The sequence below is a fragment of the Accipiter gentilis genome, chromosome W, assembly GCF_929443795.1.
Source record: "Accipiter gentilis chromosome W, bAccGen1.1, whole genome shotgun sequence".
Classification (NCBI taxonomy): Eukaryota; Metazoa; Chordata; class Aves; order Accipitriformes; family Accipitridae; genus Astur; species Astur gentilis.
In genome coordinates, this window is record NC_064918.1 from 4643168 (window position 1) to 4663419 (window position 20252).

The 20252-nt window shown below is 48.0% G+C and overlaps 2 protein-coding genes across 2 annotated transcripts in view; one reads left to right on the forward strand and one right to left on the reverse strand.

Annotated features, from left to right (window-relative positions):
* The window catches only part of LOC126035341 (uncharacterized), a 274404-nt gene extending 267269 nt beyond the window's left edge, over positions 1–7135 (forward strand). The window contains exon 3 of the mRNA XM_049793871.1: positions 275–7135. The gene's annotated coding sequence lies outside the window, so the exon portion shown is untranslated. The remainder of the gene's footprint in view (positions 1–274) is intronic.
* An 8328-nt stretch (positions 7136–15463) lies between these two features.
* LOC126035405 (cyclic AMP-responsive element-binding protein 3-like) lies at positions 15464–19354 on the reverse strand. The gene is made up of 9 exons (XM_049793968.1): positions 19213–19354; positions 18864–19134; positions 18539–18651; positions 18223–18315; positions 17529–17635; positions 16939–17007; positions 16702–16788; positions 16488–16567; positions 15464–16037 (listed from the first exon to the last, which is right to left on the reverse strand). Exons 1-9 carry the CDS (start codon positions 19348–19350, stop codon positions 15664–15666), a joined length of 1332 nt encoding a protein of 443 aa, XP_049649925.1. The 5' UTR covers positions 19351–19354; the 3' UTR covers positions 15464–15663.
* Between the last annotated feature and the right edge of the window lie 898 nt (positions 19355–20252).

Consider the following 20252-nt stretch of genomic DNA (forward strand, 5'->3'; position numbering starts at 1 on the left):
TAGGCAGTATATTAAGATATGTCAAAATGTAGGGACAGACACTCATAGAATTAACATGTTAGCTGCTACACTGTCACAGCAACTAAATGTTAATCAAGTTACTGTGAAATGCTTTGAGTGTGGAAAATTGGGACATATGGCTAAGCAATGTCCTAAACAACAGAAATCCAAACATGATAAACCTGTAAATCACTTGTGCCCTCATTGTAGTAAAGAATATCATTGGGCGAATAAACACAAATCGAAATTTGACAAAGAAGGTAATCTCTTCCAGGGAAACTACAGGAGGGACGCGAGACCTGGTGCCCTGCTGTGACGGAAAAGGACTTAACTGCAAGATTCAAGCAAACGACTTGAACTTCCACTCACAGACTTAACTGCAAGGTTCAAGCAAATGATTTATTTGAACTTCACTTACAGACTTAACATGCCACTATTGCAGATTTACAGATACAATGGAGGAATGCACTATTGCAATTTTTTTAGGCAAGAGTAGTACATTATTACAACCACAAGCGATTCACAGACAACCACAAGCACACACGCGTTTACAAACTTAAAGCATAAACAATATTCACTTACCCCTCCAGGTAAGGGCTTTCAATCCCAGGGAAGTTACCTCAACTGGCGTCCCGATCAAGGGGGGGGAAGGGTTTCCTTCACAAGCCAACTGTATAGTTGGAGAAGTGACTCCCCCATTTCCAACCTGAATCTTAGAGTTTTTATCCCCTGACTTGTGGAATGGTGTGTATGACTATGTCTGAGTGGATTATGATATATGCCTAAATGGATTATGTGTATCTGAATGGAGTTTCCCCTTATCTTTCCTTTGCTGGTCTGTGATTGAATACACAAGCTTGTCATTTGAAACTGAAGCTGAAACCCTCCAGCTTTTTTTTTTTTTACCTTGCTTCCTCAGGCAACTGAATAGTGGTTGGATTGAGACTCAGGGCATACTATTTGTTAAGGGATTTCAAGGCTCAGTTCAGGTTTTGGTTCTTTGAATGGTGCAGCCACTGCTCTGTTTAGTTTAGGGTTTATCAGACAACCCAGGGCTAAGCTCTCTACACAGCTCCCTGTGAGTCCTCTCTGCAGAGAGACAGGGCCTCAAGGCAATCCAAGGCTGGGTTGCTTTGTAACCCCCCATGAGTCACCCGTGTGCACTAGACATGGTGAAACTTGTTTGTGAACTATGAGCCAGACAATCCACACAATCCACCCCGTGACCTGAGTCACAATTCAACCACATTCATGTCATCATTGACCAGTGTATTGGTATAAGTTTCATCTGTGTGTTTTAGTAGAGTTACGTATTCCTCAGTTTCTGGGTGAGCCCTTACCCGAGAGATAGATTTTACAATCATTCTTTTTACACAACTAACAGCAATGCATACTATAATAATAGAAATTATAATAACAATCAGTGTTTGTAACAAGTTAACAATCCATCCAGAAAATACCCATCCTATCCTACCAAAAATATTTCCCAACCAGGTGTCATTCATTTGGTCCTGGAGTTCATGAGTAACTTTGACTATCATCTTCTTCATCTTCTGGAGGTTTTCCCAAAGAGGTAGTGACACATTGGGAATTGTGACACAGCATTCTTCTTGTTCATGATTTGCTTTCAAGTATCCACACACCCCTTGTTCTTTGAGTAATATCATATCCAGTGCAAGTCGATTTTGAAGTGCAACTTTCGAGGCAGTTTGTACTTGTGTATTGAGCAATTCAAAATTGTCTTTAGTGAGATCTGCCAAAGCTTCCACTTGTGCAGTTAAATTGGACAGCACAATTCTAGTTTTAAGGTGACCTATTCCTAGCCCAAAGACTCCTTTGGTCCATACCGCTAATTTCTGGGATACAGTCCAATCAGTGTTGTCTGTACTTCATTTGGTATGGGGATGCCACAGTCCTTGAGAGATAAAGTTCTCAGAGTAATAAGAAGGACATAATGATGGTACTCCCAAAGTACACTGCAGACCAAGATGTATAGGTCTTAACATATCTGTAATAGTCCCATCTGAGCATATCCAAGTTAACTGATGTAGAGCATATATAGGTAAGTCGTCACAATTACCCATGGTTCGAGGAGTGGGACAGGAGGATTTCTCAGAATATTTTAAGTCTTTATAGCTTATGCTAGTGTTACATCCCATTGCTGGGGGATATGGCCTGGTGTAATTTTGACACAAGCAGGCAGCACTGATTAAATGCTGTAATGAAGGAATTAACCACAACCAACTATTTTCTAGATCCCCACCAGTGGTACAATGTATAATATTTGTACAATTCCACAGGGGTGTTTTTTTCACATTGGCTTGTGTTGAGAACCTTTGTCTAGACCGCCAGGGATAGCACTCCTTTCTGTCATCTTTTCTCTCCTCATGGACTTGAGACCATAAACAATTAGCAGGTGGTCCTTCCATCACATTGAACCACATACATGAATTACCAGGTGTTGAAGGAAACTCAAAGCACCACTGGGTGTTTACCAGTTCCACATACCTCAGAACTAAGCATTTTCCCCAATATGACTCATCCCCATACTGTGTATCTGCCCAAGGGTGTTTGGAACATGGCTGTTGGGAGGATTGGGGCTGTTTGCCCCTACATCCTAAAGTCTTATTGTCCCGACAAAGTGGGGCATAGGAACAATTTAGGCTCCAAACGGAAGTTCAATTTAACATATTGTTAAATGGCCACTCCCATTCAAATTCACCCCAAATGATAGACTTATTTTGACTCCAGAGCCAATCTAAATTCTTACCTATATCCATGGGGAGAGCTGTTATGGGGATCCCCTGAGTGGGGGTATCTGGTAAAGGCAAACAGGTAGTCACATGAGAAAAGTTAAGCATGCGAGCAAAACCTTATATCATCTTATAGATCATATTGTCTTATTCAGTATGATTCACAATTGGGGAACCATCAACGTGTTGCTCAAAAGCCCGAGGCTGTCTATTCCATATCCTAGATTGTTTACTTATGCGTATGGTTATTATAGGAATAACAACAATTATTACAAAAAACCTTACAATTACAGCCATAGTATAGCGCTATTAAAACTTAGATTAACAAACAATTATCCCTACCAAAACAAACATACAAAAATCAAAAGATAAAACTCCTGATCCATGCTCCAGGTCTGTGTAGCTTGTCAATTCCTCTAAGGTACAGTTCACATCAGTTCGGATCAACGTCTGTGAGGTCTCCACCCCGTGTCTTCCCAGTTGTCCCTTATCTTTCTTCTACTGGAACAGTCCTATAATTTAAAGAGAAGAGAGCTGCTCGAACGTATACACGCTCGACGATAAATTGGTTAGAAATCTGGTATAATCCACCTGCTACTTATCCGAAGTATGCGATTGGAGCTATCTTTTGCTTCCCATGCATACAGCCCCCTCTGGTTGGTCAGTATCAGGGGTACAACTCCAATTTGAGGTAACTTGACCATTACAGGTTGGCTAGAATGCAATTGTGTGGGGAATTTGCCAATTTCATGTGGTTTCTTGGAGATTAAATCTCCAGTAGGACAGAATGCCTTAACTTTTGCGTTTCTGTTATTAACAGTATATGCTGCCTCAGACAATCTCAAGTCCTGGTTTGATGCATGGACCCTTGCAAATCTATTGATTAGTCCATTAATTCGTTCCACTGTTCCATTTGCCTGAGGGTAATAAGGAGTATGGAAGATCCAGTCAATACCTTCCCCCCTTGCCCATTCCTGGACGATGGCTGCTGTGAAATGCGAACTATTATCACTTTGGATAGTAGAAGGCATAGGTAAGGTACTAAACCACTCCTTTAGCACTCTAATGGTCCATTCTCCAGACGCTGCTGTGGTTGCAGTGGCTTGGGTCAAACCGGACACTACTTCTACTCCTACTAGAATATACCTATGTTGGTTAGATGTTCTAAGTGGCCCGATATAATTGATTTGCCAAGTCTGCCAGAGTGTCTTTCCTGCTCTGATATGCAAAGGTGGGGTTTGGTTCGGATGATCCATTTTTAATCGTAAGCGGCACTGTGGATAGTGTGTTATTGTCCTTTCACAGTCAGCCACTGTGGCAGGCCACCCTCTTGCTTGATGCTCCTTGTACAGATCGGCCTTTCCAGTGTGGCCACGCCTTTTGTGTAACCGTTCTCTCAATCTTGCCCACTCCTGTGCATCTGTATTTTCATCTGTTTCAAATGTATGTATGCGGGTGAGATAATCAACCTTGTTATTCCAGTGAGTAGCCTCAGTAAGGTTTTTATCATGTGCCTTTACCCATCCTACTACTTGTAATGTTCTTCCTTGTCCTACTTCTAATAGTTGCCTCCAGTCCTCTGTTCTCCACACTGGAACCCGGTTGACCTGCCAACCATTGGCTTCCCAATGTCCTATCCATTCTGTTGCCCCTTTAAACACTGCATAGGAATCAGTATATATAATTTGAGCTCCAAACTTCACAGCTAACAATACAGTTCGTAGTTCCCCTATTTGGGCGCTACCTTCTCCTTTTTCAATATCTCAGTTCTTCCTGTCTTTATCTCCAGAGCCACTGCTGTATATTGCCAAGTCCGATTTTTTTGTACTGCAGAAGCATCTGTAAACCATACTCCTGTCAGGTCTGATTCAGCTGTAAACGGGGGTGCTTCTAGAATAGGTGATGGCTTATTAGGTTTGATTATCATAGAAAGGTCTGCATTAACATCCTTTTGTAATTTAGATATTTTTACTGGCACTTCAGTAATAGTAACTAACTGACTGATACCTTCCAAGTAAGAATACCATTTCTGGACGGTGGGTTTTTGGGCAATTCCCTTGGGGGGAGCAGTCCCTTTCCTGACTGATTCCAGAAGAAGGAAAGGACCCTGAACAACCATATCCTGGCTTGTGCAAATCCATTCAGCCTTTTTTATTGCTTGTATTAGCGATAACATACCCTTTTCCCAATCAGTGTATCGTTGCTCTGTATCATTGAATGAATGAGAAGAGAATTCCAAAGGTCTATCAGGGCCTTCTGGTCCCCGTTGATATAAGTTACAATGGGAACCATGTTCACTGAATCCCCACTCAATCTGTATAGGATCTGTCTGATGTATGGGACCTAAAGTCTGATATATGCGTAGTTCTTGAATCAGTAAATTCAAGGCCTCCTCATGCTGAGAGGTCCACTGCCAATGGGCATTCTTAATTAAATTATACAGAGGTTGTGCAATTATGGAAAATCCAGGGACATGTTTTTGCCAGTAACCTAAAGTCCCAAGTATCTGTTGTAGTTCCTTCTTATTTTCTGGAGTTTTACCAGCCTCTATTTTTCCCAGGGTATCAGCTGGTACAGCTACGGCTCCTCCTGACCACCAAACACCTAGAAATTTAACCTTTTGACTTGGTCCCTGACATGTAGTGGAAGGGATTTCCAACCCCAATGAAGTCAGTGAGGCCCAAATCTGACTAGACACTTCTCTGACCATCTCTTGGTCGTCCCCAGCGATTAAGATATCATCAATATATTGGTACACACTTATCCCATCTGGGACTTCTATTTCCTTCAATATTTTTGCCAGTGTATTATGGGCAATAGTGGGGGAGTGTTTGTATCCTTGGGGAAGTCGGCTAAAGGTATATTGTATTCCTTCTGAAATGAACGCAAATTGAGGTTTGTTGCGGAGGATCCACAGGGGACATCACACACAGACCAATGTGATCAAGTGAAGCCCCTTTACTACAACGTTTGACACAGTTATATACCTTATGTGCTTGTGCATGTGCCTTATACAATACTCTAATTGGTACAATACCCCAGTTCACGTGACACTATCTTATCCTCTATTGGCTGTGCAAGCTTCTTCACGAGGTGTCCAGCAGTTACTTATCTCATTCTTCGGCATCCAGGAGTTGTTTATCAGGCTCTTCTTATCTTCCTTTTTCCCAGCATACAAGGACACAGCGTCCTTGTCTGCTTCAGCACTTTGTAAACTTATGCTTCGTTCCCAGCTAAAGGCTGGATTGCTCACATGCCCTTGCCCAGCCAAGAAATCCTCAACAGAGGTTTATCCTCCTCTTGAAGAGGAATCATAAAAAACATATCCTTAACATCCAATGTGGACATCCATGTGTGATGTTTTGCTTGGATTTGGGTGACTAGGTCAGCAATGTTAGGAACAGCGGCTGTGAGTGGCATTATATTACTATTAAGCCTCTTGTAGTCAACCCTCAGTCGCCATCTGCCGTCAGGTTTACGTACTGGCCATACTGGAGAATTATAGGGCGAGTGTACTCTAGTTATAATGCCACAATTCTCCAAGTCTTTGATCACCTCTCTGAGCCCTGCTTTAGCAGCAGCTGGTAAAGGATATTGATTAACATTCGTTACTCTGGAAGGGGGTAAAACTTAATGGCTGCTTCAAGCACCCGAACTTCACATGGTGGGGCTCCAAAGCTCCACACTGTCCCATCAGGCAGTTTCCAGACTTTGTTTGGAAGGACATCAAATCCTAGTATATTATTTCAATACGGACCAATGACCACCTTTATCTTAGTCATTTGATTTTCCCCTGGAAGCCAAACACATATTTTACTAATTGGTCTGGTTTCAGGGACTCCAGTTGAGACAAGGGGAGTCAAAAGAATCTCAGTAGACATAATAAAGGGGGATGAAAGATGATGTTTAGCACTTACAATGTTGAAATTAGCTGTGGCAGAGACAGTCCTTGATAAGAGGAGCTGGCCCCAAGAACTAGCCAATGAGGCAGAGACAGTTCCTGATAAGAAACAGGAGCTGGCCGCAAGAGCCAGCCAAGACTGGCCTTACGACTTGGCTGAATACCAAGAAACCACTGAGCCTGCGCAAGAAAAGAGGTTACTAGTGGCGACAGAGTCATCTCTTCATCTCTGCGACCACCAGACGACCACCATAAAGAGGCACTGCACAAGCACAGTTGGGAGGAGACTATGGAAATGACGTCTCAGAGCTAATTTTAATATGAAGCGGGATAGGTCATGCATATTTATAGGTGTATTGTGAATATGTAACACTTCACTGTATAAATTTGAAGCAACTGCCGAGTCGGGCACGCACGACTTTGGTGGGACTACCGCCTGTGTTGCCCAGCGCTGAATGAACATACCTACTTTACAATCTCACTGATTGTGGAGTCTGTTTTCCGCACATCACAGTTACTCCTATTATATTTGGGTTTTTCCGGGTAGGAGTCAATCCTAAATTTTTAGCTGTTTTTTCAGTGATAACACTTATTTGGGCTCCAGTATCAATTAGAAAATTTACAGGTATTCATCTGGGGCCAGTGGCTAAAATAATAATATATGGATCAATATGCTGGTTAGGCCATTCTAAGCTGGATATTACGCAAGTGGGTCAGCCTGAAATTCCTCCCACGCTTCCTAGTTTTTTAGATCAGTCAAATCCTTTCTTAAGCCTGAGTAAGGGTTGGCAGGAGCAGAAGGTTTACTCTCCTGCATTTTGGCAATATCAGTACATTCCATAGCCTTGCTAACAGGCTGCTCCACCAGGTTTATCATTGTATGAATATTTTCTGTGGACTGCCTATGTAACACTGAGCAGGGTATTCCTAATGCTAACGCCTTTTTCCATAGTTCATTGTGCTGAGAGTCAAAACAAGAATAGATTTGTCAAGGGGGACGAGAGTTATTCTCCTCAAAAAATCATGCCTGTTGGACTCGGCGCTGTGAATCTGAACCTTCCTCTAACCAGCCCATCTCTCTACCATAAATCACTATTTCTTGTAATAATTCCCCCCATGTTAAAACAGGCTGTTGTCGCCGGTTGGAGTTGCATGCATTATGATCAATTGTCCGTATAATTTTTTATTTTAGATTTTGCACATAAATTTTCAAGACGTCAGGGAGACCTCTAATTAATGGTTTAAGTTGGACCAGATCAACCGGAGCAGCAAGGGGAATACCCTGCTCCCCGCGCTTGTACATAGCTTGTATACAGGCAGCGTTTTGCACTGATTCAGCCAGCCTAGATAATCCAGCTGTTTTAATAGTCAGAGGTTCACCTCGCTCTCTAGAATCTAGTCCCCCTGCCCAATAGGCAACTCTGAGCATCAAGGGTTGGTTCTCCACGGGACCCTGATCAAGGATGTGACGGGTTGACCCTGGCTGAACACCAGGTGCCCACCAAAGCCGTTCTATCACTCCCCCATCCTCAGCTGGATAGGGGAGAGAAAATATAACAAAAGGCTCGCGGGTCGAGATAAGGACAGGAGAGATCATTCACTATTACCGTCACGTGCAAAACAGACTCAGTTTGGGAAAATTAACTCAATTTATTACAAATCAACCAGATCAAGGTAATGAGAAATAAAACGAAATCTCAGAACACCTTCCCACCACCCCTCCCTTCTTCCCGGGCACAACTACACTCCCGGATTTCACCACCAAGCCCCCCCAGCGGCACAGGGGGACAGGGATGGGGTTTATGGTCATCACACGTTATTTTCTGCCGCTTCACCTCCTCAGGACGAGGGCTGATCACACTCTTCCCCTGCTCTAGCGTGGGGTCCCACCCACGGGAGACAGTCCTCCACGAACTCCTCCAACGTGGGCCATTCCACGGTGTGCAGTCCTTCAGGAGCACACTGCTCCAGCGCGGGTCCCCCACGGGGTCACAAGTCCTGCCAGAAAACCTGCTCCGTGGGCTCGTCTCTCCACAGATCCGCAGGTCCTGCCAGGAACCTGCTCCAGCGCGGGGTTCCCACGGGGTCACAGCCTCCTTCGGGAACCCACCTGCTCCGGCGTGGGGTCCTCCACAGGCTACAGGTGGATATCTGCTCCACCGTGGACCTCCCTGGACTGCAGGGGGACAGCCTGCCTCACCAGGGTCTTCACCACGGGCTGCAGGGGAATCTTCGCTCCGGCGCCTGGAGCATCTCCTCCCCCTCCTTCTTCACTGACCTTGGTGTCCGCAGGCTTGTTTCTCTTACATGTTCTCACTCCTCACTCCGGCGGCAGTTTCTCCCCGTCCCACTTTTTTTTCCTTCTTAAAAATGTTATCACAGAGGCATTACCACTATCGCTGATTGGCTCGGCCTTGGCCAGCGGCGGGTCCGTCTTAGAGCCGGCTAGTATGGGCTCGCTCTCTCTCGAACACAGGGGAAGCTTCCAGCAGCTTCTTACAGAAGCCACCCCTGTAACCCCCCCCCCCGCTACCAAAACCTTGCCAAACAAAACCAATACAAAGGAATACACCAGGACCCCAATATCCCTTAGCTTCCTCCTTGCTCAACAAGACTCGTTCCCCTCCATTCAATGACACACACCATAAATACTCAGTTTCACTTTCCCCCAGCTTGCGTGAAAATTTCTCTTGCATTTGTGTGAGCTCAGGTCCCAACCATGGGGTGGTTAGGGTTGTAGTTAAATTTCGATCGTTCCTGGCCCTTGACTGTACCTCCATTTTGATGAGGGGTTGAATTTCAATATTACTTGCCCCATCAGATTCATCATCTGGGTCACCCCAGATATCCCCGTCCCAAGTGTCAGGATTGGCACACATAACTAGATTCCTGACTTGGGTGGGAGAGGGAGTTGGAACGTTTGATAACAAATTTAATTTTTCTAGTAATTTTCTGTTCTTCTCCCTTTCAGAATTTAATTCATCTTTCAAAAACACATTTTCAACCTCCAGTTGTCCATTATGAACACTCAAGGCCACACTTATCTTCCATTCTGCCTCTAAAGCAGTTTTGGTCACTTCGACTTCAGTTTCTAATGCCCTGCATTTTGTAGCTTCAATGAGATCGGCTGCACCCTTTATTTTTGCCATCTCAGATTTCAGTGCCTCCTCCTGTGCACAAGTTAGACATGCTCCAAAACTAGTGCACAGGATACCTTTACCTTTCCCATTTTTCTTTTTCTTTTGTACCTTCCTACACTGCTCTACCCATGCCACCACTTTCTCTTTACTTCTCCACAACTTCTTCGCCTTCTCCTTGTCTGCAGGAGAAAGTTTACAACCATGTTTCTGCAATAGTTCCTCCATTGTATCCTGCCGACTACGCCAAATTAACGTGACGGAAAAGGATTTAACTGCAAGGTTCAAGCAAATGATTTATTTGAACTTCCCTTACAGACTCCCCCATTTCCAACCTGAATCTTAGAGTTTTTATCCCCTGACTTGTGGAATGGGGTGTATGACTATTGTCGTGGTTTAACCCCAGCCAGCAACTAAGCACCACGCAGCTGCTCACTCACTCCCCCCCCACCCAGTGGGATGGCGGAGAAAATTGGGGGAAAAAAAGTAAAACTCCTGGGTTGAGATAAGAACAGTTTAATAGAACAGAAAAGAAGAAACTAATAATGATAACAATAACACTAATAAAATGACAACAGTAGTAATAAAAGGATTGCAATGTACAAATGATGCGCAGGGCAATTACTCACCACCTGCCGACCAACACCCAGCTAGTCCCCCAGCGGTGATTCCCTGCCCCCACTTCCCAGTTCCTATACTAGATGGGACGTCACATGGTATGGAATACCCTGTTGGCCAGTTTGGGTCAGGTGCCCTGGCTGTGTCCTGTGCCAACTTCTTGTGCCCCTCCAGCTTTCTTGCTGGCTGGGCATGAGAAGCTGAAAAATCCTTGACTTTAGTCTAAACACTACTGAGCAACAACTGAAAACATCAGTGTTATCAACATTCCTTGCATACTGAACTCAAAACATAGCACTGTACCAGCTACTAGGAAGACAGTTAATTCTATCCCAGCTGAAACCAGGACACTATGTCTGAGTGGATTATGATATATGCCTAAATGGATTATGTATATCTGAATGGAGTTTCCCCTTATCTTTCCTTTGCTGGTCTGTGATTGAATACACAAGCTTGTCATTTGAAACTGAAGCTGAAACCCTCCAGCTTTTTTTTTAACCTTGCTTCCTCAGGCAACTGAATAGTAGTTGGATTGAGACTCGGGGCATACTATTTGTTAAGGGATTTCAAGGCTCAGTTCAGGTTTTGGTTCTTTGAATGGTGCAGCCACTGCTCTGTTTAGTTTAGGGTTTATCAGACAACCCAGGGCTAAGCTGTCTACACAGCTCCCTGTGAGTCCTCTCTGCAGAGAGACAGGGCCTCAAGGCAATCCAAGGCTGGGTTGCTTTTGTAACCCCCCATGAGTCACCTGTGTGCACTAGACATGGTGAAAATAATTTGTGAACTATGAGCTGGACAATCCACACAACAGCCTGCCCCAAGAGACCCCCTTGGCGTGGCCGTGTCCCCTGAGCAATGCACATGTGGGGGTCTCCAGCCAAGCCCCTGCTACACAGCATGTGGCCAGGGAAAGAGAAGAGGGGAAGGATGCATCTGGCACCAGCTTTTTTTTCTTTTCTGGCATCCCAGCCCAACCTCTCTGCTTTCTACCTCAGACACCTTGTCAAAGCAGTCCTGACACAACCAGCTCCCTTGGGGGTTCTGCAGCCCTGTGAATGAGGTGCCCAGTTTTTAGAGCTGGGGGAAGGTGGTAGCTCCATCACTGTATTTCCAGCTTCTTTTTTAACCAGGCGCTCAGATTTCTGCTAGATTTTCTGTTTCCACCAATATCCAGCAGCTGGTACTGTTACCAATATTTGATAGAAATTAGAATTTTACATAAGTTAGGTTTGGTTAAAAGGGAAAAGACTGTAGAATATAGGAGTTTGAAGCTCGCAATAGTTATAGAAACCTAGGAACATACAAAATGTGCTGTAAGCAATCATAAAAAGAATAAGTATTGTCTTAGATCGGTTAACCATAGAAATTTAGATAGATTTGTTAGATTGTAGTGTTTTGTTTTAATGAACAAAGAGAAAGATCGTTATGGACCTTAGCTTTGTGGTTTAGAAACCCTACTTTGATCAAAAGACCAGTTAGTGGAATAGGTAAGATTAACCAATGAATGTTATAGTATAAGAATATTGATAAGGTGATGTAACTGGGGGCCAATCACTAGAAATGTTAAATTTAAGAATTAACATAGAATGTACTTTTATGTAAATCTAATACTTGATGGCAAAATCGTACTGCGCAGAATCGTATAAGAGAGGTCAACTATCGGACAAAGTGAGGAAGACTATGGAAGACCACCAGAGGGCTTATGAAGACCACCAGAGACTTCACTACGCCTGCGTAAAAGGACATTTACATATGCTAATGATCTTTCGGACAATTGATGATTATGCATGATATTTCCCAGGAATCTAGTGAATATGTATGACAGGTGTATATTTAACCTGCATGATTAAATCAGACAGGTGCACACACTAGGTGGAGTGATCCCCTGTGTGCCCAGCACTGCAATAAAGGAGTGCCTGCTTCTTAACTTCTCATTGCTGTTAAGGAGTTTTATTCCGGATTTCGGTAACAGTACTAGCAGATAAAAATAGGATGGATGCTAACATGGGGTTTAGGTTTCCCTTGGAAAGGAGGATATGTCTTACTTCTGCTCCTGACTGAAATTCTCACCTCACCGAGAAACCCCGATTCCTTTAAAGCTGTGAGCAGGAGGTGTTTTGTACCAGCCACACAGCCAGCAATAGGAGACAAATTTCATTTCATACTTTCAAAAACTTTCAATATAAGCTGCTACCATGGAAGGGAAATGGCACTACTGACACTAAGCGAGTCAACAAGCAAAAAAAGAGAGGGTTTCCATTCGGCAACACTTGTATGGGACTTACCAAGGGCTGAGCAGAATATTTTGCCCTGAAAGGCTTGTGTTTCTGGTCCATTGGCATGCTCCCATGCTGCTGATGCAGGCACCTGACAGGGGACACACATGGGATGTGGGTCGACCTCAGGAATAACAGAGGGAATGCAGCTGGAAGGGCAAGCAGGGACTGTTAACATCAACCTAAGCCAGAATGTGGGGGCCGTGTGTATGTGCAGGCAGTGCACGATGCACAGATGGCATGTGCTCTGATCCCTGCAGCATGCAAGGAAAAAAGATGTCATGAACGGTCTGCAGCAAGGAGGAGGAGGGTCACAGAAATACCAGTCTCCTCCTGTTCCTCTGCCTGATGGAAACAAGGTATGAGCCTCCTCAGCCAAAGGACTCATTCTGGGCATTTTTATCATCACTCCCCCTTAACCCAAGGCGTGAGGCCCAGGCTGGGCTTCCTTCCTGTTGCTGGCTCAGAGCCACTCGCTGTTGGACTGGTGTAAGAACACAGAAAGCGATGAAAAATAGCAGCCCTGGGACAGCACAGCCTGAGATCGCAAAGCAACCGTCCCCAAAACTCCCAGTGCAGTACCGGGACCAGCTCTGGGCTCTGAGATATCCCAGCCTCTGCCACAGTCTTTCCACATGGAAGGGCTGTGCTGGCTTGTGCGGGCAGTGCCTAGCGGCAGGAGCGAAGAGCCCGCTGTGCTTGCCTGGCTCCCTGCCTGCTCTCCCAGAGCTATCTCCCCTCCTGACATTTGGCCAAGCAAGCCAGACTGCTGCAGAGCATGGTGCTGACCCCATCACCCCGGCCAAACATCAGCACCAGTGGCCACTCCCTGTGTTGCTGGCACCACCACTGTGTTTTATTTCAGATGACTCGTACAGATATTAATTAGCGCTGGGCCAGGGACTCCAGGTGACATCAGTGGCATTATGCACCCTGGCCTTGAACTGCAAAAAATGAAACAAAAGCAAGGACAGGGTCCTAGACCTTCCTGCCACCACACGGCTCCTGGGAAAAAAGGTTCAGTGGTTCCCTGGGGATGCTCACAGGCTTCCCTACCTGGGCAGAGCAGAGCTGCAACTTGATCCTGTTACAAGCATGCCGTTGCCTGTCCTGAGACATGGCCCATGGGTGAGCCACTCTGTGGCTGTCTCTCCTCCACGGGCAGAGACACAGTGCTCAATTTTACATCTCATCTGTTTGCACAAGCACCCTTTGCTTCCTGGGTGGGTTGCAAGCACAGTGCTGCTTGCACCCATCACCTCATTGGGTTCCCATGCCCCCAAACCCTGTGCTGGATTCAGCAGTCTGAGCTCAGAGTCTGCTAGTGCCTCTCGTGGATCCAGTGATCCCAAACAAACACAGGGCACAGCCCTGATTTAGCAACCACCCAGCAGATAGAGTCCTCCCTGCAGTCCCCCACTGAAGGGGCTGGACTGCTTCACCACCCTGGCTCTGCGCCGTTTCCTGCAATTGTGCAGTTCCCTGTTATGAAAGCAGCAGTGGTGACAGACACTAGCTCCTCACGCTTCCTACAAGGGAAGCTGCTCGCTTCCATTGCACCAGCAGCTTCAGCATGCACAGGTCACACATGGGTGCTGGGTGCTCACAACATCCATTTGTCTCCAAAAGTGTTTCAAGGGTGTTGGCACACCCTTGAAGAGGGGTGAGAGCAGAGCACTGCCCAGCAAACTCAACAAGCCTCTCTGCACAGCTGCAGCCATGGGAAAGGAAGGCAGCACCCACTCCCCTTCATTAGGCTGCAAGGGGGGTCACACCCCAGCCTCCACTGGGTTCCTCTCACAATGCTCCCAGCCCCTGGCACAGCGCCTAGCCTCCACTGGCCAGACCAGCCCTGCACCAAAACAACCACGGAGGGCCCAGTTGCACAGAGGGCACGTTTTATTTATGCATCATTAATATTTATTTACACATCATTAATAAGGAAATGTCCTCACCAGTGTAGATCTGAAGTAGGACAAGGAGAGATGTTCAACAAGTACCGCTAAGCTGCATTCCAGGAAAGACCACTTTGCCAGCTCAAAGTGTTTCTCCACAGACCTGGGGTGCAACCAGAGCCAGCTGACTGCCTCACCAGCCAGCACAGCAAAGCTTGGACACATGAGGACATAGCTTTGAAACCAGCCTGCAGCCAGGAAAGCCTTCAGAAGAGCAAACAGCTCTGCTGTTCTCTGTTCCATGCCCCCTCAGCAGTCCAGTTCAAGGCATGCCTTCTCTCCCTGAGGCATGGACCAGAAGCCCCGCTCCCAGGGCTGTGGGAGATGAAAGGCTCAGCCCCTATGAAGGGAAGCAGTACACATGGCTTGGGAGGGACTCCACAGCACCTTCTCTAGCCAGGCCAGGAGCTGTGCCCGTGGCTCAACACCTAGCAGGAACAGAGGAAACACAGGGTCTGTCACAATGGCAGGACCACTCCCTGCCAGGGCACTGAAGGTCAGCTCTCCATCTCACACCCAGAAATCAGGCAACACTGCAGGATTAAAGGAAAGGGACAAGGGACAGATGCTTGCGGCCACCAGACATGGTAAGAAGCACAAGACCCAGCCTGTTCATCACCACTCGGGCAGGGAAGAAGCAGGGCAGCAGCATTCATCACCACCTGCCTCCAATCAGACCAAGTATGGGCACCTCAGGCTCAACCACCTTCACCCTCCATATGCCGCAACCTGTCCCCACAAGCCACGGGACACACCCCGGGCTCCAGGCCACATCAGCAGCCATAGCAAAGTTCCCACAATTTCTTACCTCACCTCAGATAGGGTCCTGCTATGGGCATACAGAGCAGAGTGTGAAATCAGGTCATCCTTAAAATGATTCCTCCCTGGTAAATCCTCTGAGCTGCCAGCAATCAGGAGTATTCAAAAGCATCTGCTTTGATAGATTATCTGTTAACACAGCTCTGCTTGTCCCTACCCGGCAGGGTGCTTGGTGTCACCCCAACAGGCAGAAGGAGGGGGCAGTCACATCTCATCAGCATGGTGCTGTTGGATGACAATGCTGGCAGTGCGTTCCACCCACTCCTGCCTCTTGGCTTTCTGCACTGCTGGCACCGCCATGTGCAAAGGGTCATTCTGGGAGTGTTGCTCCTGAGGCTGGGGAGGGCCCAGCTCAGAGCCTGCTGCTGCCAGAGGGTCAGAGGATGAGTTGCTGTTGAAAGCAGATCTGGGACTGGGCTTGGGTGGACTCTGTCCCTCTTCCCATGACTGATTGAGGCTGCCCAACAACGAGGGGTCCTCAGGCTCTGGGCTGAGCCTCTCCAGTGCAGCTTCCTCCTGCACATCAGGTGCTGCCTGCCTAACCTGGTTTGGGAACTCGCGGATCTGCCATGACAGCACTGCAAGAGAGGTAGAGCCAGCCTTGTCATTCCCACCTTGAGAGCGGGACACACCAAACTCTCATGGTCCTGCTCTGAGCATGGACCACCACAGAGCCCACAAGAGGGGAACAAACCATTCAACTAGAACTGCCCCCTCCTGGGGAGGCAGGGAGAGGATGCTGCACAGCCACCAGGCACAAGCACAGCTTGTGCTCCAAGAGGGACTGGATACGTCCAGTTCTGGTACTGTCCTTGGCCCAGGGCCCTGCCCTCAGGTGGGCCTCCACAACAGGACTGAGGAAGAGTCCAGAGCTGGGGCGAAACAGCAAAGCCAAACCAAGTGGTCATCCCAGGCAAGGGGCTGCTAGGTTGGAGGCACCCCAGAGTTCAGGCTGTCTCCAAGGAAGGTGCTCTGCCCCAGAGGGCAGCACTTCACCTGGAACCACACCTCAGCCCCTGGGCACTCACCTCTGAGTTCTGGCGGTAGCGCTCTGCTCCCAAATGAGTAGAGGCTGGGGGAGAGAATGAGGCAGAAGGACAGAACCAGGACTGAAAACAGAAAGATCAGCAAAGCCCTCAGCAAAGGACATGGATAGGCATCACTGGGTGCAATAAACACCTCTCTCCCAGACTTACAGGGACAGCAGAAACCCCTTCACAGACACTGGGGCTGAAGCCACTCACCATGATGCAGGTGCTTGCTGTGGTAGTTTTGGTGGCAGACTGTCTCACCAAGGCCTGCAGTTTCCACAGCTGCTCAAGCAGTGACCTGCAGGAGAACAGGCAACGCAGGTTAACACAGCAGCTGAACCAAGAGCTGCATTCCCCTCTTGCCCCTTTGCAGCCAGGGACAGACCACAATCCTAAGAAAAGGAACAACCTTCCCCACCAGATGCCATGTCCAACAATGAGAACTCACATGTTCTGCTTCTGCAGCAGCTGCACCTTCTTCTGCAGCTCGTGGTTCTGAGCCATGCAGGCTGCCACCCTTCCCAGGAAAGATGAACAGCACGGGGAAAAAACAGAGAGATTTTGTTAGTCAACAGCAGGGACTTCACCAGAGTCTCTCCCTCGGGGAATCAGCCACCAACTCTGGGTGGCTGGGGCAGCTACAAGCGCTCCTGGGGTCTACCTGGCACCAGCTGGAGCAAAGCCCAGAGAATGACATCTCACACCAGGTTTGGGGAGGGGTAAGCCCTGCTCAGCCCTGCATTGAAGCACCAGATTAATCCCTAAGGATGCTTGCTCCTAGCAGCACGCCAGCCCTGCAGATCAGCGACACCGGGCTGTATTACAAACTGGCCTAACCTGGAGAACATGCTGAACCTGGCAGGCCAGTACCTGGCTCAAACGGAGCAAGCTCTGGGCCATCTCCAAGCTTAAGAGAGCAGGGCAGGATATGCCCTGAGCTTCTGAGCCTCTTGAGAAGACTACAGGGGTCAGCCTCGCTTTCTGCCCAGGGTGGCAAGGCCCCAGCAGCAGCACAGCATGGCTGCTGCATGCCCATACCTGTTTTCCAGGCCGTCCACATAGATCTTCTTCCCGCGACAACTATCCTGGGCTGACTGCTTATTTCGGATCTTTTGATGCACTTTCTTCAGAAGCCGCTCTTCAGCCTACAAGGGCCATTTCTCATTAGCAGCCACCCCAGGGCATTGGCAATCCAGCCCTCACAAATCCTGCATACATCTCAGTGCTCAGCCCTGCTTAGAAAGGCAGCAACCCATGTGCTTTTGTCCTCTGTCCCTCCCACGCCACTGAACGAACTGCACGAGCTGCAAGGCAAACTCTAGCCTGCTGATGAGGCCAGCAGCTTCCCCAACGTAGCAGAAGAGTGAGGCACACCTAAGGGAGATGAAAAGCACACAGCTCATAAGACATGAGGCAAGCAGGAAGAAAAAGGCACTTGTGGTGTAACTGCCTCCTGCAAGCAGTCATAAGTGGGGAGACTGACAGCAGCCAGGTCTTGCTGCTCTTTGTATCTACCTGACTAGCAAAGCAGAGGCTGCTGTGCATGTGGGCACCCCCGGGCCTCAAAGGGAGGAGGAAGACACCAAACCCTGCTGCATGCTGCCCTGAACGCAGCACCTGGGTGCTAATGCTCTCACCAAAGCACCATCCTGCATTTTTGACCCCTACTCTGGCTGAAGGGTTTGAATAGTTTAAGTCTGTTTGGGAGTGACAGGCTGTAGTGAGGACTCACTTTGGTCAGTGGCAGACAGGTTAGTAATGAAACACCTTCTTTCTCCAGGAACTGCCTCTCCTCCTGTGTCAGGACCAGCTCTGGGAAGTCAGACTAGAAAACAGCAAAAATATGCCCACTGAGAATGCAAAGGGAGTCCACCCCAGGGTAGAGAGGGCATGCAGAAAGCCTACAGAACCAGGATCAGCTCTCCCAAAGCAGCATCACACTTTCCTCTGAGATATCCCTCACAGAAGCCAAGCCAGGAGAGAAGGGGAAATGTGAGCAGAAGCAAAGGCTGGGGACCACATGCTTCCTAAGGCATGGCAGTCAGTACCTGCACAGTGGCTCTGGGCACAAGCTGGGGTCCAGCATCCACAGCAACAGCAATGAGGAAACTGGAGCTCTGTTCCAGTGCCTTGCTTGTGCCTTCCAAACCTGTCCATGTCTCTGGGGAAGGAAAGGAGAGTCAAGCTTCGGGCCTCAGTGAGGCAGCACTCGACCAGCCAGCTTTGAGTAGCACAAAACCACAATTTTATGGCAGTAGAAAGCCACCAAACTCAGCTTCCTCCATTGCTGCCTGGCACCTCCCCAAAAACCCCTATGTGGGACTGCTTTTCTGCCTGTAGCCAGGACAGAAAGAGCCCACACACATCACTTACCAAGGTCAATGGAAACATCTTCTGCCATTTCAGACCTCACACTTTCAAGCACAGGCCAATCCCAATGGAGGGAATAGTTATGATCAAACTGCACAATGTCTGAGCTCCAAGGGCTGCTGGCAAAGTCACTGCCAGGGCTATGGGACAGATTCTGATCCTCAGAAATGCTGCTGTCACTGTCAGCAGGTGAATAACCCTGCAGCGTGCCTGGTTCATCTTCAAAGGGGCTCAGCAGGGAGCTGATGAAGTCATCCATCTCCTTGTTCAGGAGCTGCAGAGAAAAAGCTTTTAATAAGCAGGGAGCCAAATCTCCCCACAACCCAGCAGCAATTCCTCCTGAAGAACTCACCTCAGGGTCTGGCAGGCCCCAGTCTTCCAGAAGACTGTTCTCCTCCCCTGGGATTTCAGGGCAGAGAGCATCATCCTTCAGGAGGAAGTCAAACAGGTCCTCATCTGCCAGGGCAGCTGATTCCTCTGGGCACGACATCTGAGCAAGACACCCAAAGTGAGCACAGGCCTCAGGGGAGACACCAGCACTCCTTTGGGATGTCACTCAGCCCCTACTGACAAAGTCTCCCCATGCAATGGCAACAGCTGCCAGGGCCCTGCAGCAATGACCAGGCAATGAGTACTGTCCCAACAAGGCTGTTGGCAGCACCAGTGGCCCTACCAGACTACTGGGACCCAGCCACGGGAGCCAGGCTCCACCCAGAATGCAAAAGCTGCAGGAAGGAGAGGGAAAGTGGAAGGGCCCCCAGACTTTTTGCCATGGAGGGTATGCAAGATCCTGCCATTCCACTGAAGCCTGAAGGTGTCATACCCCTGACATGCAGCCAGCTAGGAAAGCCTCCCCATTAGCACCATTAAGATTTCAGATCTAGCTGACAGGTGTCACAGCCCACAAAAAAACACAAAAAAAAACAAAACAAAAAAAGGCCAGGGCAGACTCCAGTCACAGGGCTGCTGTGCAAGTTGCCTAGGAGCAGGAAGTTGGTGTGCGTGGCTGCCCTGCCAGATGGTACAGAGAGCAGAGTCTAGCCAGCAGGAAGCAGAGCAGTGAGAGGAAGGGGAGGTGGGCAGAGTCCAGGCAATGCTGGGGCCTGTTGTTTCCACAGACATGAGGACTTTATATCTAGGAAGCGTGCACTGGTCAGGCAGGAAGGAGATGAAGAGAACAAGAGGAGACAACAGCATGTGAGGGTAGAAGGAAGGATCACAGGAGCATGCAGGGCAGGAACCATTCCCGCACGTGGACAGCCACCCAAATGAAGCAAAAAAACCCCTCTCACAGCCTCAGCTGTGGGGCTGGCCCACAGGCAAGCATGGCGTGCTGCTGCCAGGGGCACAGCCACAGCCTGCAGCCAGTGAGTCCCTGCCGGGCAGCACAAC

Excerpts from the sequence above, each read along its gene's own strand:
- LOC126035405 (XM_049793968.1), bottom strand. The coding sequence starts at position 19,350 with ATGTCGTGCCCAGAGGAATCAGCTGCCCTGGCAGATGAGGACCTGTTT. Across the intron at positions 19,135-19,212 it reads GGGGCCTGCCAGACCCTGAG|CTCCTGAACAAGGAGATGGA; the intron begins GTGAGTTCTTCA and ends TTTTCTCTGCAG. Across the intron at positions 17,008-17,528 it reads GTGGACGGCCTGGAAAACAG|GGTGGCAGCCTGCATGGCTC; the intron begins GTATGGGCATGC and ends TTTCCTGGGAAG.